Source organism: Saimiri boliviensis, chromosome 12, assembly GCF_048565385.1.
Source record: "Saimiri boliviensis isolate mSaiBol1 chromosome 12, mSaiBol1.pri, whole genome shotgun sequence".
Taxonomy (NCBI): Eukaryota; Metazoa; Chordata; class Mammalia; order Primates; family Cebidae; genus Saimiri; species Saimiri boliviensis.
Window position 1 is genome coordinate 78,824,338 of NC_133460.1, and position 24,291 is coordinate 78,848,628.

The following is a 24,291-nucleotide window of genomic DNA, read 5'->3' on the forward strand; positions in this document are numbered from 1 at the left end:
CCTGCTTTCAGCAACTGCGGATCCAATTCTATCTCCATTGCTTGATTTTGCATATTTTAGAGCAGAACTGTCATATAGAACTTTATGTGATAATAGAAACGTTCTTTATATCTGCGCTGTCCAATATGTTTGCCACTAGCCACATATGACTCTTGAACACTTGAAATATGTCTAGCACAATGGAAGAACAGAATTTTAAAATTTGACTTATTTTAATTAATTTCAATTTAAATAACTGCATATGGCTAGTGCCTACAGTATTAGACAACACAGGTATAAACTTCAAATAAATGGACGCATTCAGTATCTGGCTTCTTTCAAGCAATGTGATGTTTTTGAGATTAATCATTTTTGTTACATAAAGGAAAAAATTGCTTTTATTGCTGAGTAGAATTTAATTTTATGAATACAGTACAAGTTGTTTATTTGTCTGCTGGTAGACTTTTGGGTTGTTTTCAGTTTGGGGCTATTGTGAATAAAGTTGCTATAGACAATATTTGTACAAGTCTGCTTGTGGATGTATGCTTTTACTTTTCTTCTACGAGTAGAGTTTTTGGATTATAAAATGTATTTAACTGTATGATTAACTTTATAAGAAACTGCCAAACTATTTTCCAAAGTGGCTGTACCACTTTATATTCTGACCAGCAATGTTGCAGTTGCTCCGTGTTCTTACCGACTTTGGTATGGCTGGTCATTTTAATTTGAGCTAGTCTAGTGGGTGTGAAATGCTATCTCATTGTGATTTTAATTGGTATTTCCCTGATGACTAATGATGTTTAATATCTTTTTGTGTACTTCTAGGCCATTTGTATTTCTTCTTCAATAAAGTGCTTATTCAAACCTTTGCCCAATTTTAAAAATGGGTAATGTGTCTTCTTATGATTGAATTATAGAGATTCTTTTTGTGTTCTGGATGTAAATCCTTGTTAGATGTTTGTATTAAAAATATTTTCTGCCATTCTATGGCTTGCCTTTTGAACAGGAGATGTTTTTAATTTTGATTAATTCAGTTTACCATTTTTTTTCTTCTGTGGTTTGTATTCAGCCTAAGAAGTTTCTGTTTACTCCAATATTGTGAAAATTTTCTCTTATACTTTCTAAGTTTTATGATTTTAGCTTTTATGTGTTGGACTATTATCTATTTTCAGTTAATTATTGTGTGTGGTGTGAGGTGAGAGTTAAGGTTCATTTTTTTTCATGTGGAAATTTTGTTGATCTATCACAATGTGCTTGTAGGCTATTTGCATTTATTATTTTGTGGAAAGTATCTGTTCAAGTCGTCTGCCCATTTTTTAAAAACTTGAGTTGTTTGCTTATTATTGAACAATAAGAGTTTTTATGTTATTTTTGTTTCTGTTTTTGAGACAGAGGCTCACTCTGTCACCCGCAGTGGAGTGCAGTGGCACAGTCTTGGCTCACTGCAGCCTCCACTTCTAGGATTCAAGCAGTTTTCATGCCTCAGCCTCCTGAGTAGCTGGGATTACAGGTATGCACCACCTTGCCCCACTAATTTTTTGTATTTTTAGGAAAGATGGGGTTTCATTATGTTGGCCAGGCTGGTCTTGAATTTCTAGCCTCAAGTGATCCAACCAACTTGGCCTCCCAAAGTGCTGGGATTATAGGCATGAGCCACTGTACCTGGCCAATAAAGTTTTGTACATGTATGAATACAAGAACATTTTCAGGTATGTGTACTGGGAATATTTTCTCCTAGTCTGTGTCATACCTTTTTCTGTCTTAATGGGGTTTTTTTGAAGAGCAGAAGTTTTAGATTTCAATTAAGTTTATTTTATCATGTTTTTAATGGTTATTGCTTTTAGTGTCTTAAGAAACTTTTCTGTATTCCAAGGTCTTAAATTTTTTTCTGTTTCCTTCTAGAAATTTTTGTAGTTTTAGATTTTGTATTCTGACCTATAATCCATTATGAATTAATTTTTGTGCATGATATGACATGGGGGTTGATGTTCATTTTTGTTTTTATTTGAATCTGGTACCATTATTGACTGCCCTTTCCTCATTGAATTACATTTGCATAAAGATTAGGGTATCTGGGTTTTCTGGGTCTGAAGTCTCATATTCCAGACTCAGAAACTTTTCTAATAAAGGAAGTTAAAGGCCTGAAGGGTTAAATCTTTGTGGTCTTGGAAAAGAACTCAGATGAGTATACCAGTGCCTTTAGGGAATGTTTTAAGAGGTTTGTTTCCTTGTGAGTTATGGAATTTTCATTATAATAGTTCAGAGAAAGGAGGTCAGGAGGGAGTAGAGCAGCAGATATTCAGCAGAAGAAAAAGTGAAAACTGACTCATATTATGTAGAGTTTGCGTGTGGGTGTACACACTTAAATCCACATGCACCATGTGCACATGATAAGGGGAAAGGGAGGAAAAGATTGTGTAGACAAAATGTTTTCTTTAATCTCTTTGCTGAGTAGGCCTTGGGGCAGAGAATGCATAAGTAAATAACAGACCAATGGTTGGTTGATTGTCATATACAGATACTCAAAGGGACTCTATAAAACTCTAAAGAAGCAAATAGGGTTATTAAATTCTATTACCAGCTTTGGCAGTTACTTTAGTATATATTTTCCACGATGATAAAATTACTGAGTAATTTTTACTGTCTTTGATTGGACGAAATGTTCTTCTAAGGACTTTAGATGAATTCGTGATTATGCATTGTGTTTTTCTACTTTATCTTTTGTTACATGGCTCCCTTTACCTTAAATCTCTTTTCCTTTCCATGGATACAAGTAATTATCCCTACTGTAAAATCCCAGCTCAAATACCTTATCCGTCAGACTTTACTGATCTCTTGGTTCATAGCCATCTTACCTTCTGAACTGTTTGGAATTCAACAACAGGTGCTTAATCAATACAGTTGACTGATAAATTAGTTTTTCATATTGTTATTAAGCCACAACTCCTTTCAACACCAATAATATACTTGTATTTCATGTTTTTCTAACTTAAAAATTATTTGGAATTCTATTTGGCTTAGGATAATAAAATTGAAAACATTCTAGGAATTAGTGAATATAACTTTTCCACCAATGCAGAAATTTTCTGTAGAGCTTTCTTGTTATGTCACTTCTCTGAACTATTGGACTAGTCATCCAAGCACTCTGAGCCTTATTTATAAAATGGGTATAATAATAGTACCACCCCCACCTTTTCAGTTTTAGTTAGGAAAAGATTTAGATGTGAGTGACAGAAAACCCAAGACAATGGTGGATTAAACAAGATAGAATTTTATTTTTCCCTCCACTCAATCCAGGAAACAGGTAGTCAGGTCTCTCTCTTGTTTCTTTTCTATGTATGACATTCATTCTCATGTTCACCTCACAATCTAAGATGGCTGCCCCTCCTCTGGCCATCATGCCTTTCCTCCAACCAGCAGCAGAAGAAAGAGGGGCAAGAAAAGGGCACACTCTGTTTCTTCAAGTACACTTTCCAGAAATTGTAAACCACTTTGCTTGTATCTCATTGGCTGTAACTTAGTCACATGGCCACATCTAGCTGTAAGGGAGGCTAATAATGAAATACCCATATGCTTGGCTCAAATTCAGAGGTTCTACTACTGAGGAAATAAGAACAGATTTTGGGGGGAAATTAGAAGTCCCTGCCACCCTACTGATAATGTTGTTACAAAGATTAAATGAGAAAATATGTATACTATGCTTAGAACATGCCTGATAGATAATACATGCTCAGTACTAGGTCATTGTTTTTATAATTATCTTTGGTAGACAGTCATCCAGTTTCACTCTGTCATTCCAAATTCGCTCTGTTAATTTGTTCAGCATATATTGAGCATCCCTGATACTGAACAATGTGCCTCTGTTTAAATCTATCAGTAATTCAAAGAAGACCATCATCCAAGATGCTCACCCTTTATTGAAAAGCTCTAAAACTTAGGGAATTCTTTATCGGACTGATCCAAAACTTACCTCCCCAATAATTCATGTCTTAGCCCTGATCCTACCTTTTGACACAATACAAGATGAGCCCATTTTCTCATCTCAGTTCTTCAACTAAATAAAGACAGCTATCAAGCCTCCCACATAGTTTTCTTGTTCTAAACATGCATTTCATTAACTCATTTTTTATTTAGTACATGGGCTGGCAAACTTTCCTGTAAAAAGCCAGGTGGCAAATATTTTCAACTCTGTAGATCATATGGTATCTGCCTCTACTTTTCAGCTCTACTATTATAATCCAAAAGCAGCCACAGACATGACATATATGAATAGATGTGGCTGTGTTCCAATAAAATTTTATTTACAAAAGCAGATGGCTTACTAGATTTGGGACTCAGGATATAGTTTGCTAGTCCTTGCTTTAGCCCATGAAAACACCCATCACAGTATTACTCCTGGCCTGTAGTCCCCTCTTCTGAAGCTGAAAACTTACCCTGTCACTCCTGATTCTGCTTATACATTTAATTTCTTTTTCTTGTCTTAATGCCTTGGCTAGAATTTCCAGCAATTCCTGCATCTCCATAGATCTAATTCCCAGTCAGTCATTTCTTTAGTTGTATTACCTATCCCCAAATATCTCAAGATTGGACATACTATCTTGACAAGTACCATCCTGTTCTGCCATATTTTTAGCCCACACCTCCTTTGACCTCTCCCAGGCTAGCACTTATCCAATCTCCCCTACAAACCTGTACACACTAAGGAAAGAAGAATCCCTTCTTCCATCTTTTTCTTCTTCAAACCCATTAGAGTATGATCTTTACTCAGTACTTCAGGTTTTCTTTAGCCAACAGTCTAATGCCACTATAACCTTAACCTAACTCAACCAACTTCCCTTAAAAACAACCTAGAACTGACCAAGAGTGGGTAAGTAGAAAGTTAACAGTTATTGATGGGTCAGCTACTGCTGACATATAATATATATATATATTTCATCTCAATATTATAGATGTGGAAAGTATGTCACAAAATTGATAATTTAACCAGCTCAGGATCATGCAGCTTAGATTTGAGAAGTTGATCCCAGATGTAGAACTGAAATTAAAATTTGGGTGGACCTAGTGAAGGGAGTGTGTACATCTGGTATAGTAAATTCAATGCTGTGTCACTGATACAATAGACCTGCTGAACCTTGGTTGTTCTTTCTTGTCAAGATATTTCAAGGCATAGAATAATAAATGTTTGCCTTGAGTTTTTGGTTTTCAAACCATTTCCTTTACAACCTGGTGGAGTACGTGATTTTATTTCTATTTTACAGGAGAAGAAATCAAACCCCAAAGCAGTTAAAATTTTTACCTGATATACCAGACCCCACTGTCTGGTTGTTTCTTTTTATGACTGCCCACATTTGCTCTTCCCTGAAAACTCCACCCTATCTCTTTAACTACTTCATACTTACCTTTTGAAACTCAGCTTAGTTGTCAGCTTCTGAAAGAAACCCTCCCTGGAAATCACTCCCACTTCATCCCCACTATCTGCTTTAGATGTTCTTCCTCTGTGTTAATGTAGATTATAGCTCTATTTACACTACTTTGTTGACTTATCAGCTGGTAAGGAAATACAGAACAAGATCCCTGTCTTATTTAATTTTATACTCAACAAATATTTGTTAAGTAAAGGAATGGTCTGAGATTGAAGCAAGTCTAGTGCTCTAAAAAGTCTGCTCCCTGTAATGTTGCCCATCCATGATTCATGATAGTAAGCTGGAGGCAAAGCGAAGACCTTTGCTTCGATGTCTGTGTATATCCTCAGCCTTCCAGAGACAAAGCCACATATAAGATAGGCTTCTCCTATCATCCATGGGTCTTCACAGCTAGATGACATCAGAAACCCAAACCCATAGGGCTTCAGACTAGATGGAAGAGAAAGCAGCATAGTCTTTGGTTAAGAGAAGAGATTCTGTAGTCAGTCTTCCCAGATTTGAATCCTGTCTCTATCATTTGCTAGTGGAGAGATCTTTGGCAATTCGCTTAGCTTTTCTGTGCTTTGGTTTCTAATCTTTCAAATGTGGATAGCAGAATTTATTTGTATTAGTTATCTATCACTGTTTATTAGCGCAAAATGTAGTGGCTCAAAGCAATAAACATTTATTATCTCACAGTTTCTGTGGTCAGGAATGTGGGAAAAGGCTTATCTGTCTGAGAGTCTCTCAGGTGGTTGCAGTCAAGATATAGGTTGCAGGTGAAATAATCTGAAGTCTTGGCTATAGTTGGAGGATTCACTTCCAAGATGGCTCACACTCACATGGATGTTGTCAAGAGTCCTCCATACTTGCCACAGGGATCTCAACAATATGGCAGCAGATTACCCTCAGAGCATGTGAGAGAGGAGTAGCAAGGAGGAAGCTCCAATGACTTTTATGACTGATTCTCAGCAGTCCTGTACTGTTCCTTCTATTATATTCTGTATGTTAGAGGGAAATCACTAAGTATAACCCACATCCAAGGGGTGGGGAATTGGGCTCCACCTTTTGAAGAGCAGAGTATCAAAGAACTTGTGGATGTATTTTAAAACCATCATACCATCTCATAGCATTGAGTGAGAATTACACAAGATAATAATTGCAGAGTTGCCAGGCACAATGGCTCACATCTGTAATTCCAGCACTTTGGGAGGCTAAAGTGGGAGGATTGCTTGAGCCCAGATGTTCATGATCAGACTGACCAACATGGTGAACCCCTGTCTTTACAAAAAATACAAAAATTAGCCAAACGCAGTGCTGTAGTCTCACCTACTTGGAAGGCTGAGGTGGGAAGATAGCTTGAACCGAGACTGGTTTTAAAATATGTCCACAAATTCTTTGATACTCTCCCTTCAAAAGGTGGAGGCTAATTCTGCTCCCCTTGAAAGTGGATTATACTTAGTGATTTCCCTCTAACATATAGAATATGGTAGAAGAAACAGTATGTGACTGCTGAATCCAGGAGGCAGAGGTTGCAGTGAGCAGTGGTTGGGCCACTGTACGTCAGCCTAGGACTCTGTATCAGAATGAGACTCTGTCTCAAAATTATAATGATGATGAGAATTATAATACTAACAAAAATAATTGCAACATCCTTAGAACAGGAACTAGACAGCACCAAAATGTTTCCCCTTTCTCCAACTTCGAATTATTTACCTCATGGGTAAGAAAGGACATATTAGCTGTCAATCCGAAGGCTATGGCCTGAAAAATCTCTTTAATAATTAGAACAAATATTTGAATTCAAGTTAGTGCCATATGCCATTAAAGTTACCTGTATAATTCTTGACCTGAAAAGTTGTTCATGGTATGATTTTAATTTTTAAAGCAGGTACAGAGCAGAATGCCCAATATTATCTGGTATTTGCATAGTTAAATACATGTATCTCTATGTATGTTGATGCATAGGGAGTGTTCTGGAAGGAGGTTTCTTAAAGTAATGATAATAGTTATTGCTGTGTGGTAGGATTCATTAGGATGCTAAGCTAGGACACTGCTGCTCTGTGTGGGCTGGTTTATTCTCTGCAAAGATATGAATGCTAGAGTGCCCATTGATTTTTTTGGAGTAGTTATAGAGATATGCATATACTGGGAGCCTCTCACCTCAGAAGCTTGTTTGTGTTTGAGGGAACACATACGGAAGGGAAGAAGGGATAGTTGATGACTCTTTGGGGAAAGAGGGTATGGGAGAAGCAAGGGAAAGAAAGATATCTATTTGACGAAGAGCGAAGACAAGGCCAAGCTGGCGTTGACAGCAGAGTGTGACTGCTCATTAGTTGTCTTGGGAGGAACAGCTTTACCTGCAAAGGAATGATATGCTTATGATGGGCACCCTCTAATCCCACAGTGCCTTGTATATCCTTTATAATTGTATTTCCACATTGGATAGAAAATTGTTTTATTCCCTCTCTCTTTTAATAGAGTTACAAGCAGTTCAGTTCTGTTAGTGACCAATTATTTCAGGTTTATATGTCTGGAAAAGTTTTTACTTAATTTTTATTTGCAGAAGATATTTTTGCTGGGTATAGAATTTGAAGTTGACAGTAGTTTTTCTTTCAGTACTTCAAAGATTTACTCCACTGTCTTCTGGCTTGCATTGTTTCTGATTAAATGTCTGCCATCATTCTTATCTTTGTGCCTCTTTACTTAATGTGCCTTATTTCTCTAGCTTCCTTGGCCTCCCTGAAGTCTCAACTTTTTCTTTTCTACTGAGGTAAATTGTTGGATTTTACCTGAGTTTCCTTTTTCTACCTTGTGGCCTGGAAACTTTCTAAGAAGTAAGCCAGGGCATTTATAGGGCTCACTTCATTTTTTTTTTCTTCTTTCAGAGATGAATGTCTGTGTTGCCTGTTGTTCAGTGTCTGAAAAACATTTTTTTCTTGATTTTTATTTTTAGTTATTTAAGGTGGATGAATAAATCCTGCCCTTGTTACTCCATTTTGGCTGGAAGCAGAAGTTCTAAAATATTAAATAAAAAAATAAATGCTAAAAACATAAAAACCAACTTCTGATTGCAAAACAACCCTTTTTCTCAAAATTGGTCTACATCTTGGGAGTATGACTTATTTTTTAAAAAACTTACTGAGTGACACAGTGTTTGACATTATCTCTTTTCTTACAGGAAACAGGAATCATTCAAACGGGATTTTTAAATCATTGCAAGTCAATGATGTATCAGAAGTTGCAGAGTGCAAGCCCGAGTAACAGGCTTCAAAAAATTTCGCTTCAGATAACAGAGAAAGGAAAATTGATCTACTATCTTAAAACCCTGATCTAGGAAACATATATATTCATGATAAGAAGTTATAACTGAGAAAAATTATTTTCCTCTTAATGCACCTGAATGAAAGGAACTACCCCTTTTTTTTCTTGGGAGGAGTTGTGTCTGAGATTGTCATAATAATGAGTCATTTTATTAAAACCTTGACATGATCACCAGGGAAGAGAAATAGAGCAATAGCTGGAAACTGTGTGTTAGTCCAAGATGACTTCTGAAGAAATGACATCTTCTGTTCTCATACCTGTGACTCAGAGAAAAGTGGTTTCTGCCCAATCAGCCTCAGATGAAAGTAGTGAAAAGGTCTCAGACATCAATATTCCAAAAGCACATACTGTCAGACAGAGTGGGCAGACTTCTCATACCATCTCACGACTGAACAAACTTAAAGAAGAATCTTCTGGAAGCAACTTGCCGGAGATTCTCTCAATAGCAAGGGAGAAAATAGTGAGTGATGAGAATAGTAATGAAAAATGCTGGGAGAAAAGCATGCCAGATTCTGTGAAAAACCTTAACATTAACTGCAACAACATATTGAGAAACCATCAGCATGGCCTTCCTCAGAGACAGTTTTATGAAATGTGCAACTCTGTTGCTGAGGAAGACCTGTGTTTAGAAACTGGAATTCCTTCTCCACTGGAAAGAAGGGTGTTCCCTGGAATTCAACTGGAACTAGACAGACCTCCCATGGACATTAGTCCTTTGGGAAATCAGTCGGCAATCCTAGAGACAGACAGAGCACACCCTGACAGCAGCACGACAGTATTTCATTTTCATTATGAAGTTGACAGAAGAATGTCAGACACTTTCTGTACCCTATCAGAAAACTTAATTTTAGATGACTGTGGAAATTGTGTACCACTACCCGGGGGTGAGGAGAAGCAAAAAAACTACATGGCATATGCCTGTAAACTAATGGAATTGGCAAAAAATTGTGATAATAAGAATGAGCGGCTGCAGTGTGATCATTGTGACACCTTGAATGAAAAATACTTTTGCTTTGAAGGCTCTTGCCAGAAGGTTGACATGGTATATTCAAGTGATAGTTTTTGCAGGGAAGATTTTAGTGACAGCCAAGCTGCCAAGACCTTTTTGAGCCATTTTGAGGACATCCCTGATAAATGTGAAGATGTAGAAGAAGAATTTTTTAAAAGCAAAAAGGAGCGGTCCACTTTGTTAGTCAGAAGATTCTGCAAAAATGACAGGGAAGTTAAGAAATCTGTGTATACTGGAACAAGAGCAATTGTGAGAACTCTGCCTTCTGGCCACATTGGGCTGATTGCATGGAGTTACATTGATCGGAAGAGAAATAGTCCCTTACTGCCTTGTGGGAGAGTAATGGAACCCCTGTCAACGGTGGAGATAAGGCAAGGTGGGAGTCGACATCTCTCAGAAGTCCAGTGGTATCCTGTAAGCATTTGAGTTTCTTTTTACCATTTCTTTAAAGTTGCTTTTTAAAAATATCCAAATTTCCACTTTTTAATTCATGAGAAATTTTAAGATCTGTCAAATTATTATTCTTAGGATAAGCATTTGTAGTTATTGAAAATAGATACTCCAATTGATAGCTACCAAGATTGAGTTGATACTGCGACATAAAAGTATGTCAGAAAATACGTTATTGGGAGTAGAGGGATTAGGGAGATTTCCTGGTAGTGGAAAAAATGGCTCCATCTATTGATTATCTGGTTTTTGTTATTTTGAGATAAATGCCTGGTTCCTCTGCTATGGTGTAGTTCATTATTGTTTTTAGGTTTCCAGACCTAACAGAACTTAATTCTGTTTTTTTACATTTTCCAACTAATGGCCCCACTTCCTTCCCTCTTAAAACTTTTTTATGCCATGGACTCCTTTGGCAGAGTGATGAACATATGGATTCAGAATAATGTTTTTAAATGAGTCAAATGAAATTGAAAGCATCATAAAGGACAAGTTATGTTGATACACATTTATCAAGATTTAAAAAAAAATTAACGTGGCAATTTAGGTGCTTCTTTATTAATACATTAAATAATAGTATCTGGTGATGTGATAACTATCATAATTTCAAATTATGGCCCTCTGTATTCTCAGTTTATGTATCCACAGATTCAACCAACTGCATATTGAAAATAGTTTTGTAAGAAAGAAAAAATAAAAATATAACAATAAAAATAACACATATTTAAAAAAACCAATATACTATAACACTATTTACATAGATTCTAAGTAATCTAGAGAAGATTTAAAGTATACAATAAGATGAATGTATATTATACACAAATACTAGGCCATCTTATATAAGGGACTTGAGCATCCTTGAACTTTGGTATTCATGTGGATGGTGGCAGTCCTGGAACCAATTCCTCTCGGATAGTGAGGGATAGTTGTAGTGATGAATGTAAGTAAGGAATAGATTACCTGAAATTTTCTCAATTTTAGCACTGTAAATTTCATATCCTGGAAAACCCTTCAGACCAAACCAGGGCAGTTGGTCACCCTAAATATCAATAACATTTTAGGATATCTATCACAACTGTAATAGGATATGGAAATCTCTGTGACTTCTATTGTGACAAGATCACAGTTACTATTACTACTACTGAAGTTTGTTACCTATATTCAGAATTAAAGGAAATGTAAATTTCCATTTGGGATTAATGAAAATAATGATTCATTTTTTTTCCTCAACCAGATTTCCAGGTCCTCTGATTCTATTCCCAGTCTCCCCTCTTTAAGAATCCTGTTCTAGAAATACATATGATCAGGCTGCCTGCTCTCAGACCTTATCTGTACTTCTGAGGACAGTGCCATGTGCCATCTTGGATTTTTTTTTTTTTATCCTGAACACTCTTGCTTCCTTCAATTATTCTCTATGTGAAACTGTTTTTAGAACTCTCACATTCCAATTCTTCACAAATCCTTTAAAACGCGACCCTAGAAATAAGCACTTGGTCTAGAGAAACATCCTTTTTGTTGAAATATAAGTGGTATATTTTTCCTTTCATCATCATCATCATCATCATTGTATTAGTCTGTTCTCATGCTGCTAATAAAGACATATCCTAGACTGGGTAATTTACAGAGAAAAAGAGGTTCAATGGACTTACGGTTCCACATGGCTGGGGAGGCCAAACAATCATGGTAGGAGGCAGAGAAGGAGCAAAGGCACATCTTACATGGTGGCAGGCAAGAAAGCATGTGCAGGGGAACCCTCATGTATAAAACCATCATGTCTTATGAGACTTATTCACTACCATGAGAACAGTATGGGGGAAACCGCCCCATGATTCAGTTATCTCCACCTGGCCCTGCCCTTGACACATAGGGATTATTACAATTCAAGATGAGATTTGGGTGGGGACACAGCCCAACCATATGAAATATCAATCAGGGTAGCTAACATTTATTGAGCATTCAAAATATGCCATATATTGGGCTAAATAATTTATATATTCCATGTTATATAATTATCTTAACTGCCATATGATGTTGGTGTGATAATTAACCCTATTGTATTGCTAAGAAAACTGATTTCCTGGGAAATTATTTACCTTATCCAAGGTCACTTAGTTAGTAAGTAAAATAAGATTTAATTCAGGCAGCTCATACTCTTAGGTAGTTTCTTGAGATACAGAAAGAAATAAAATTCAGAGTAAGTGTTTAAAAGAACAGAAAAATTCTGGTCATTTTGGCATCTGTTGATTGAGTAATCCCATTCATTGATGCTCATGGTATCCAGACTTGACCATGTTAGATATGGTGATTGTAACCCCACTTACATGTTACAGTCACTGCCCAGACCCCTCCCCAGACCCTTTGAATCAGAATCACTGGGGTAGGGCACAGCATGAATTTTTTTTCAGTGTTCCTATGGATTCTATGAAGTTGTGAACCATTGGCTGGGAGTTTAAACAGAACTCTTTGCTTTTTGATCAGGACATTTCAGGACTATTTTCCCTTCCTTTAAAACCCTGACACCACTTGGGTTCTTAGGAACACTAGGGCTGACCTGGGAACCTGCCTGAAAAGTGAAAGCCTGCATGTCCTTCTCTATACAGTTGGCCACTCACCCAGCCAGTGTCTAGGGATGTGTTTCTGTGTCTCTTGACCTGATTCCACATGAAACCTGAGTCACAGATGAGGAGCTTGTTACCAGCATGCCTGTCCTGCTTGGCACTAGATGACTTGCACAGCATCACAGTGCCATGAAACTGCTGTTGAGAGCAACATGCATGTCATCTTAGTTAAAAGTGTAGTGATTTAAAAAATCATGTGCACACGAACTTTAAGAGTATAACAGACATTTAAATATAGCAAAGTGAATGGAAATAGCTTGCTTTAGAACATTTATAATAGTTTCCCAATGAGGGTTGTGAATCGGGTGTACATTTCAGAATAATTTTTGGTATGACCATACTCTCCTCCAGTTTTTTCTTTTCTACAGCCCTGGGGCTGTTTCTTCTGAGTTTGTTCATTGGTCCCAGCTCAAACCTGCCCTTGTCCATCAAAGGCCCTGGGATGGTTAATTTCTAATTGAAAAGGACCAAAGGGATGATGTAAATTGTCTCTTCCCTGCTTCTTAGTATCTGGAGGCTGGGAGAGGTTGCCACACCTCTGTTAGAGTAGACTCCAGGAACTTCTATCCCCTCGATCTAAGCAGGATTGGAGGAAGCTATTGGCATTTTTCTTAACCATTAAGATGCAGCTGGGGAATAGGTTGGTTGTCCTGTCCTTTCTTAAGGGAGATTTCTAAAGTGGGGGCCCTTTCTGAATATCCGAATCACACCATAGCAGGAATGAATCGGTATTTTCTAAGGTATTATATTCTATATATCTTGTTTTTTAATTTAGGATCTGGTAGAAATCCTCAGAAGTTGCGCAGGTGAATTATAACTAGTGTCCCCAGCTCCTATGAATTACTTTCTTCAAAGATGCAGACCCTAATGATATCCTCCTTTTCCTGTGTTTTGGTCATTTCATAGGTGTCCATTCTGATTCCTCAATCAGATTGTAAATCGATTAAGGACAAGAAATGAGTTCTGCATTTTTGTACTCTCCATTATGCAAGCATAATGCCAAATATATAGAGAATAAGGACAATGTCATGGTTAGAAATACAGTCTCTGGGGTCAGTCAACTTGAATTTAAATTTTGACCCTGACTCTGTCGCTGACTGGCCATGTGAATTCTGGTACACGGTTTGACCTCTTTGTTCTTGATTACTTTTTTATAAACTGAGAATAGTGGTGTTATTGTGGCGTTAAATGAGATGCTACTCACCGCACAGTTCCAGCAAGGACGAGTGCTGCTTTCTCACCCTGGCCATTGTGGATATACTTTGTCGAGAACACATTTCCACCTCCTTCTGCTGTCTGTCTTCTCACTCAGGGGTGTTACAGTGGTATGAATTTGAATGCATGTTTCTCAATTTATAATGTGGTAGTTTGAACAATCCTTCCCACACATTTAAAGAATGTGCTATTTGTCCAATTAATTCCTTGGCCCTCAACATTAAACATTTTTTTTTCTTGGATGCCTTGGTCAGAATGACCCATTTAGTTTGTATTTGCACAGCTGTGTAGAGAAGAATGGATTTGAATGGAAAACACTAATGAAGATTAATACTTGCTGACATACTAACTATATTGGTATCCTCCTTCTCCTCCTCATAAGAAATTAAAACCCTATCACTTATGCAGTTATAGTCATATTCTCTCTCTCTTGCTCTGAAACAAGATGGGATATTTTGACAGGTGGCTGAAGTCTCCAGGTTAAAGATTGGTTAAGGGTGTTTTTCCTTAAAAAAAAAAAAAATTCTCAACCTGCCTGAATTTTGAGTAGTTTAGATGCATATGGTTATCTTGAATGTGAAGTACAAGAAGTTTCTGCTTCTGCCCTGCTGGAATTGCTCCTGTAACCTGAGCTCCACATGCAGTCAGAGAATGTGGAGGCGCCAGGGAAGGCATTCCACTGGCTCCTGTATTATCACTTCACTTATTTCCCTTCTTTGTTCCATAAGAAGATTTACTGTACAAGAATATGTATGACAAAACAGAAAAAAAAAACCTCAGATAAAGTAAAAAACAAAGAATACAAATGAAAAGCAAAGAATGAATAAAAAAATTTTATATCAGACTACAAAATGTGTAATTTAAAAAGTAAGGTCAAAAGCAACTTCTATATTGCTGCTTCTTATTCTGTTTACTTCCTTTTAAAATATGCCTTTCTTCTTTGTGCTTTACTCTCAAGCACAGAAAATTAAACCTAAGAGGCAACTATTTTTTGAGTGTTTCACAAAATTACCTTTGTTGATATACATGTCCTTGATTCTGTATTTTGTCTCTTTCAAATTGAAGAGACCTGAACCTCAGGGGAGAGAAAATGTCTGTTATGTGTAAAGGGACCTACCAATAATAAATTCACCTTCTAAGTTGTAAGTTTTATAGATGATAAAATATCTATTGAGCCCCACTGTTCAATATTGTAAGGGATTGCTGTTGAGATAGCAACATGTCTTGTTTTCTGGTCTGGAAATTTGGTTGCCTGCAGCTAGGCTACAATTTGGATCTTGAGATAATTAAGATTTCGTGGGGTGCTTAGGCTAAGCTGGAAGCCTGTGCTTGGTGATTTGCCAGGCTGCCTCTTTCATTACAAACGGTGCTGGGTTGATGACATGGATATGGGATGATGCTGGCCCCTTGCTGCTGAGCACAGTGAAAGGGAATCCAGCTTCCTCTCAGCTCCTGTACAGTTTAGTCACGTCTAGTGCATCAGTGGAAAATGTGATGGTTGTCAGAGTCCAGCTTTGTGATGACTTCACGACTTTCCCTTATTAGCTGCATTGGTATAATGTATGATAAATTGCCCCCTGCATCTCTGTAGTTATGCCAACACTTTGGCTAAGATTTGGTAAGAGCAGGAATGACAAACCTTGACTCTGGATTCCAGTGTAAGGTAAATGCACTGGTGGCCACTTTTATTCTCATAATAGTCTTGGGACAGTATCAGCATTAGGATTATTATTTTTTTCTTTTCTCAAGATGTCCTGCATAATGGGAATTAGCAGCTGGAGAGACCCTATCCCTGAAAATGGGCCATGGTAGTAAGTGGCCTGAAAAGAATTAGACCCAGTAGGCAAGGATAAAACCACCTGGTGAAGCCCTGATCTGCTCTACAACCTGCATTTTACAGAGGGGGCACTCAAGCTGCCCCTCGAATGACCTCTGCAAAGTCATGAGTTATAGAAGTACCCCCCTCTGAGCTTAAGGCAGTCCTGGGATTACAGGAGAGGTTTCCACCCTGGTGACCAAATGATTCAGCATTTAAGGATTTGAAACATCAGTAGGGGGAGGTACACCCACTGACCCCCACGAGTACACTAACTGGTAGCTCAGACAGGGTCCTCTCTCAAAAGCTTTTTTCAGACAGTGGTGCTGGCCTTATTTTCTGGCACCATGATAGCCAAATGGTGCCCCTTTCAGTGGTTCTTTATTCTAGTGGCTTGCCTGAACACATGCAGAGCCTCACATTAAATATGGATCTTCTAGAGCTCAGGCATCAGAACCCTGAACCCCTAACCCCAAGGCTCAGTCCTCTACCAGGAACCCTAAACCCTTCCTTCTTATTTCAGCCATCACTCTTCAAATTCTCAGAAAGCTCAGCAGAAAACCCTCTAGGCCTTCAGCAACACAAAGGCATGCAATCATCTTCCAAGGATAGGGAAGGCCAGTTCTTTGAAACACAATAGCAGATCTCCTTGAAGGGGAGGAGAAATGCTTTGGTTTCTTCTTATTTATTTATTTATTTATTTGATAGCTTTTTGGCATGTAATTCACATACCATACAATTCACACAGTTAAAGGATTACTTTAAGTATAATTAAGTATAACTTTATTATACTTAATAAAGTATAATTCAGTGGTTTTAAATATATTCACAGATATGTGCAAACATCACTACAATCAATTTTAGAATATTTTCATCATCTCAAAAAGCAGCCCTGTTTCTTTTAGCTATCACCCTCCATGGCCCCACCCTGTGCCTCTCCCCCAGCCCTAAGCAACCACTAATCCACTTTCTGTCTTTATAGATTTCCTTATTCTGGACTTTCATATGAATGGACTTTCTGTTTGGTCTCGTGCCTGGCTTCTTTCACTTAGCATAATCTTTTCAAGGTTAAAGATTCATTTATACCGTAGCATGAATCAGTACTTAAATACTTTTCACTGCTGAATAATATTTCATTGTATGAATGTCACCTTTTATTGATCTGTTCATCAATTGTTGGACATTGAGTTGTTTCCACTTTTGGATTATTATGAATAATACTGCTGTGAGCATTCATGCAGAAGTTTTTGCGACAACATAGTTTCCATTTCTTTTGGATAAATACCCAGGAGTTGAACTGCTAGGTCACATGATGACTCTGTTTAATCTTTTTAGGAATGGCCAGACTGTTTTCCAAAGCAGCTGCACATTTTATGTTTCTACCAGCAATGCAAAGGGTTCTGGTTTCCCCATATATATATTATATATATAATATATATATATTACATATATATATAAAATATATATATATTTCCCATATATATAATATATATATATATATATATATATATATATATATATATTTTTTTTTTTTGAAGATGGAGTCTCACTCTGTCGCCAGGCTGTAGTGCAGTGGTGCGATCTAGACTCACTGCAACTTCCGCCTCCTGAGTTCAAGCAATTCTCATGCCTCAGCCTCCTGAATAGCTGGGATAACAGGCGAGCACCACCACACCTAGCTAATTTTTTTAGTTTTAGTAGAGAGATCGTTTCACCATATTGGCCAGGCTGGTCTAAAACTCCTGACCTCAGGTGATCTTCCTACCTTGGCCTCCCAAAATGCTGGGATTACAGGTGTGAGCCACCGCACCTGGCCCGATTTCTCCACATCTTGAACAATGTTTCTCATTGTCTGTCTTTTGGTTATAGCCATCCTAGTGGGTGTGAACTGATTATTTCATTGTTTTGTTTGGATCTCCCTGATGGCAAGGGATGCTGAACACCTTTTCATGTGCTCTTAGCCATTTGTATATCATAGAAATGTCTAGTCAAATTCTTTGCCCATTTTTAAATTGAGGTGTCTTTTTTATTTTTGATATATATTCTGAGTACAAATTTATTATCAGGTATATGATTTGCAATATAGATTTAGATATAGGTGTAGTTATAGATATATGAATGAAGATCAAGAAAGTGGCAAAGGAGGTTTACAATTTTAATTTACAGTGGAGCTTGTTAAACGTGTTCCTTGGACATTCATCTCCTTCTCAATCTTTCTCATATTATTCTACCAGCAACAACTTTCAAATATTATTAAACTTTTTTTTTTTTTTTTGGTAGTGGCAAGATCTTGCTATGTTGCCCAGGCTAGTCTTGAACTTCTGGCCTCAACTGATCCTCCTGCCTCGACCTCTTAAAGTACTGGGATTACAGGCATATGCCACTGTGCCTGGCCCTAAATATGACTTAAAAAATTTTCCAACTTCTCCAAATTCTCCCCAGACTTCAGCCTGCATAGCTTTTCTTTTTCTCCCTTCTCCCTTTCTGCCTAAATTTTATTATCTAAATTGTTTCTCTTATTATCCAAGTTCTGCACCCCAGAGCAATGGCTGGGAATCAGATTGGCAGTCCACAACCTTGGGCACAAGAACATCATCCAACAGAGCGACGGTTGAGGAAGAGGTCGCCACACCACAATAATGCACTCTGTACAAAAGGGCAAAAGTACAAGCAGGGCTATCACTGGGGTGAGACAAGTGAGTGTCTCTTCTCTCAGGGTCTCAGGAGTGCCACCCATATATTTCTTAGTGAGTGCCTCCTTAAGTTGTGGGTGCTGAGCAGCCCCTTGTTCCACCCTAGTCCCAGCCTTGGTACAAGGCTCTAAAGGAGTCTGTGGTTTAGAAATGAATACCATCTTCCTAGTTCAGGAATGGCTTGACTGACCCCTCATGTACCTCAATACGTATATTTAAAATAAAAACTAAGAGTGTCTTCTGCATTTTTATTTTATTTATTTGTTTTTATTTTTGAGACAGAGTATCTCTTTGTCACCCAAGGTTGGAGTGCAATGGCATGATCTTGGCTCACTGCAACCTCCGCCTCCTGGGTTCAAGTGATTCTCCTGCCTCAGCCTCCTGAGTAGCTGGGACTTCAGGCACCCACCATGCCCAGATAATTTTTATATTTTTAGTAGAGATAGGGTTTCACCATATTGGCCGGTCTGGTCCCAGCATCTTGACCTTGTGATCTGCCCTCCTCACCTCTCAAAGTACTAGGATTACAGGCATGAGCCACTGCGCCCGGCTGGCTTCTGCATTTTTAAAGGGTTGAAAAAATCAAAATAATACTATTTCACTACATGAAAATTATATAGGATTTAAATTGTATTGTTCATTAATAAGGGTTATGGAGCCCAGCCACACTCATTCTTTTATGTATTGTCTGTTGCTGCTTTTACCGTCTAATGGCAGAGTTAAATAGCTGCAACAGGCACTGTATGACCTGCAGAGACTGAAATATTTGTTATCTGGTCCTTTGTATCAAACCTTTGTCTATCCTTGGCCTAGAAAATCCTTCACTACCTGGCTAACTCCTATTCAGCTTTCAGGCCTGAGCTTAGTTTCACAATTTCTTAGTGGTCTTCTCTGCCGGCACCCCCCTCCCACTCCGGATCCCAGTCTAGAGTTTCTGACAGTCAGTGCTCAGTTCTTGTTTCTTGAATGACTCCTTGAATTATAAATGAAGAAGGGCGGTTTCCACCACTCCTGCTGTCTACTTCTTTCTTTCCCCAGAAGCAGGGCAGGTTGGTTAGCTGTCCTCTCCTTGACCCTTAGAGCTTGGAACCAGTTCTTTTGTGCAATACCTATAGGACAGAATCAGGATTTTCCTTTGAAATTTAAAAGAGTATTTTTCATTCCTGCAAACCCAGTGATCCATGCTTGTCATCTTTCCAGACTTGGCTTTAAAGACCATGTTTGCATCTCCTTGTCCCTGGCTCCCCATTTCAACTGGCTGTTAGAACCCTTGAGAAAGTTTCTGGATCCTTTTTGCTTACAAGGGAACACCTGAGACTGCTGCGGGCCAAGAATGAAAGACGCTTCCCTCTCAAGACCCCAGAGCTCTGTCTCTGCCCTTAGAACCCTCAGTACTTCCTGGACAAAATTTTCCACATGGACTGGAGGGAATCTAGCTTCTGTCAGTGCAGGGTCAGGGATGGGCGTGGTGGTGAAGGGATACGGACAGCATGCTGTGGTTGTAAGCTGCAGAGATCATTTCATTCCTGGGGCTTGGAAGGTGTTTGGCTAGTTCCTTCAAACCATTTGACACCAATACCCTTGATAATAGACCTGAAACAGCACCCCTGTCTTCTAAAAAGATCCAAGTACCAACTCCAGCTCAGCCATTGGCTGTTTGTGTGACTTGAGCAACTCACTTTAGGGATGAGAATTTTAGGTGTTTTTCAGTATTAAAAAAAGAGGAAGGGCAAACATGTATTCATTGCTTGCTATATGTCAGACACTGTGTCTACAATTTTTTTGGCATTTTAAAAAAAATTGTACTTTAAGTTCTGGGGTACATGTGCAGAACATGCAGGTTTGTTACATAGGTATACATGTGCCATGGTGGTTGGCTGCATCCATCACTCTGTCATCTACTTAGGTATTTCTCCTAATGCTATCCCTCTTCTAGCCCCCCACCCGCTGACAGTCCCCAGTGTGTGATGTTCCCCCTCCCTGTGTCCATGTGTTCTCATTATTGAACTCCCACTTATGAGTGAGAACATGCGGTGTTTTGTTTCCTGTTCTTAGTTTTCTGAGAATGATGGTTCCCAGTTTCATCCATATCCCTTGAAAGGACATGAACTCATCCTTTTTTATGGCTGCATAGTATTTCATGGTGTATATGTGCCACATTTTCTTTATTCAGTCTATCATTGCTGGGCATTTGGGTTGGTTTTTAGTCTTTGCTATTGTGAACAGTGCCGCAATAAATGTGTGTTCATGTGTCTTTATAGTAGAATGATTTATAATCCTTTGGGCATATACCCAGTAATGGAATTGCTGGGTCAAATGGTATTTTTATTTCTAGATCCTTGAGGAATCACCACTGTCTTCCACAATGGTTGAACTAATTTACATTCCCACCAACAGTGTAAAAGTGTTCTTATTTCTCCACATTCTCTCCAGCATCTTTTGTCTCCTGACTTTTTAACGATCATCATTCTAACTGGTGTGAGATGGTATCTCAATGTGGTTTTAATTTGCATTTCCCTAATGACCAGTGATGATGAGCTTTTTTTCCATATGTTTGTTGGCTGCATAAATGTCTTATTTTGAGAAATGTGTTCATATCCTTCACTCACTTTTGGATGGGGTTGTTTTTTCTTGTAAATTTAAGTTCTTTGTATATTCTGGATGTTAGACCTTCGTCAGATGGGTAGACTGCAAAAATTTCCCCCATTCTGTAGGTTGCCTGTTTCCTCTGATAATAGTTTCTTCTGCTGTGCAGAAGTTCTTTAGTTTAATTAGATCTCATTTGTCTACTTTGACTTTTGTTGCCATGGTTTTTGGTGTTTTAGTCATAAAGTCTTTGCCCATGCCTATGTCCTGAATGGTACTGCCTAGGTTTTCTTCCGGGGTTTTTATGTTTAAATCTTTAAACTATCTGGAGTTAATTTTTGTATAAGGTGTAAGGAAGGGATCCAGTTTCAGCTTTCTGCATATGGCTAGCCAGTTTTCCCAACACCACTTATGAAATAGGGAATCCTTTCCCCATTGCTTAGTTTTGTCAGATTTGTCAAAGATCAGATGGTTGTAGGTGTGTGGTGTTATTTCTGAGGCTTCTGTTCTGTTCCATTGATCTGTATCTCTGTTTTGGTACCAGTACCATGCTGTTTTGATTACTGTAGCCTTGTAGTATAGTTTGAAGTCAGGTAGCATGATGCCTGCAGCTTTTTTTTTTTTTTCTTGGTTCCATGTGAAATTTAAGGTGGTTTTCTCCATTTCTATGAAGAAAGTAAATGGTAGCTTGATGGGGATAGCATTGAATCTATAGATTACTTTGGACATGGCCATTTTCATGAACTGTGTCCATAATTGGCATATAGCAATTTAACAAATTATAAATGACACACTTCCTCTTAATTCTAAAATTCTGCCAGTCTATGGCATCCCCTGATTTAAATCCTGACCCTGAGTTTCAGGGCGAATGAGTATTCTACCTCTCCCAGCAGCGCCTCCTTGAGGTTTGATTTGGAGCGAGTCTTGTCACTCACTCCCTGACACTTGGTGTAGTGGGAGGGCAGAGGAATTGGCTAAGCCTGGAAATGTCTGTAGAAGTAAAATGGTAAATACTGGCTGGATGTTTACTGTGTCTTGTACTGGGCTTCCCAGATGTCTTATCTTTTATCTTTTCTTTCCTTTCATTCTCATTGCAACTGTCTATGAGACTAAATACCCCCATTTCATTGGTCACACAGTGTCAGCACTTGAACCCAGGTCTGGCTATCTCTAAAGTCCATGCTCATAACCGCTCCTAAGTTCCTCTGGAAGATTCTGATGCAACTCACCCCTATAACTTGGCAGAAATTCTGTTCTCTTATTAAGTGTACAAATGTTGAGCTGGATGAGTCCCTGAGCTCTTTTTTTTCTTCAAATGTGAACTGGGTGTGACTTTTGGATGAAATAGGAGATGCGGGGAACAATACCAATTCTTAATGCGAGGGTGTGTTGTCTATTGAAATGACTAAGATTTATTTTTTATGACTCAGCCTGCTAGGAGGAGGAAACCAAGCCCGAAGATTTGAATGTTTTACAGAATTGCTATAATGAAGAAGTACAGTTAAGAAGTTTTATAAGTAAGTAAGCAAGAACAAAGTCCAAAGCAAGCTGCATACATCTTGAGTCAGAATCTATAGCTTATTCACGGTGATGCTGAGATACCCAAAACTACTGGGAGCATATGTTAGTATTTTTCCATTTTAATTTAAAGTTTTCTGTGATCTCCCAGGGTTCTGACCAACTGACCTAAGTATGAAAGACATGACTCAGTAGCATTTCTTTCCATAGTCACACCATTAAAATGAAGTTTTAACCTACTTCACAGGATTGTGAGGCAGGGGGCAAAAAATCTAAGCTGGCTGTATACTTGGCAAACACTATAAAACCTCCCTGCAGGTATAACTTTTCTCCTCTTACTCCATGCTCTAAAAGATTCAGAGTGAGGCACCTGGAGGCAAAAGAGACACAAAACTACAGAGTAGGCAACAAAACAAAACCAGAGACAGCCTGTTTTCCTTTCATAAATGTGGCAAGTGCGAAGTCAAACCCACTATGGAAACCTGAAGCTTTGGTCTCCCTTTCAGGGTTCTGGCATGAATGAATAATAACTTCATTTTCAACTTGAGATTAGATAACTTTTATTGCCAGCACCTACTTCATTTTATCCCTATGTTTTAATAGAATAAGGAATAAGAAATCAGTTTGTTGATAGACCATGTTGAGTAGCTTAGCTTCAGAAAGTTTCAGCACCAAATTATAAATGGTGACACTTTAATAGCAAGTGTGATGTGTACTGGGAGCCAGCCTGTGGGAGTTTGGCAGTTGGAAAGCCCCATAGCTTCATTTTTTCCAGATTTTTGTACCCTTCCATCAGATAGTAACTCCTTAGCCTTGAGAAACTCTTCCAAGACAAGGGGAAAGTTTATTTGAGTTCTAAATTGTTTAATAGTAAGTGCATTATTTTTCTCTTTAATAAGACCAAGAAAATGGCCTCAGACCCTCGTTGGACCAGCCAGTTCTCCTTTTGATGGCCACAAACCAAATATGGGCAGTGTAATGATGGTATGACTCTGGCCTGACTGTGAGGAGAATGCCATTATTATGGTGATCGTATTTTCCAAATAAAAAGTTGGGAACTTTTTATTCAGAGGAAAGAGGGGCAGAGTATTTGAAATTGAGACTGACCCAGGAAATCCAGAATGAATGGTCTTGGTAGCTATTGATCACAGCATAAAGGAAAAAGACTGTGAATGAACCCATGCTAATCTAATTGGTTACTAGAAATGTCAGGGGCCTCAAAACGAATGACTTCTTAGTGGTGGCAAAAAAACCACTATCTACATGTAAAGACAGCACATTAGATGCCTAGAGAATCCAGTGAGTGTTTTTCTCAGAGTTTTTATTTTTCTGTATTTTTGCCAAGTACATTTAGTAGTTACCCATGTTTTGGAAATGTGAAGGTAATAAAATAGATTTATTTTAAACTCCAGGACTTGCTCAGCTAAATAAAGGTTGTCCCTTTGCAAGGAATTACCTTGAAAGGTTGCCCCACTTTCCATTTATGCTGCCATTATGTACAACGTCTCAATCCTTGGATTGAGATTTTTAGAAACAATCCATTCAAGCATCCTGGCTAATGCTGGTTTGGGTCCATACTGACATGTGATTATCAAGGACAGGACTGGTTTTATTGGAGATCTTAAAAACTGACTGGAGGTGAAAGGAGGTGTCTGGATATGTTTTAAGAAAAGGTAAAACTATATAT

At 38.2% G+C, this 24,291-nt stretch overlaps 1 protein-coding gene across 2 annotated transcripts in view; it reads left to right on the forward strand.

Annotated features, from left to right (window-relative positions):
* The first annotated feature begins 8,918 nt into the window (after nt 1-8,918).
* The window catches only part of PLCE1 (phospholipase C epsilon 1), a 299,887-nt gene continuing 284,514 nt past the window's right edge, over nt 8,919-24,291 (forward strand). For both annotated transcript variants that reach the window (XM_074382600.1, XM_074382601.1), the window contains exon 1: nt 8,919-10,128. In XM_074382600.1, the coding sequence (XP_074238701.1) occupies nt 8,926-10,128 (1,203 nt within the window). In that variant the 5' untranslated portion in view covers nt 8,919-8,925. The remainder of the gene's footprint in view (nt 10,129-24,291) is intronic.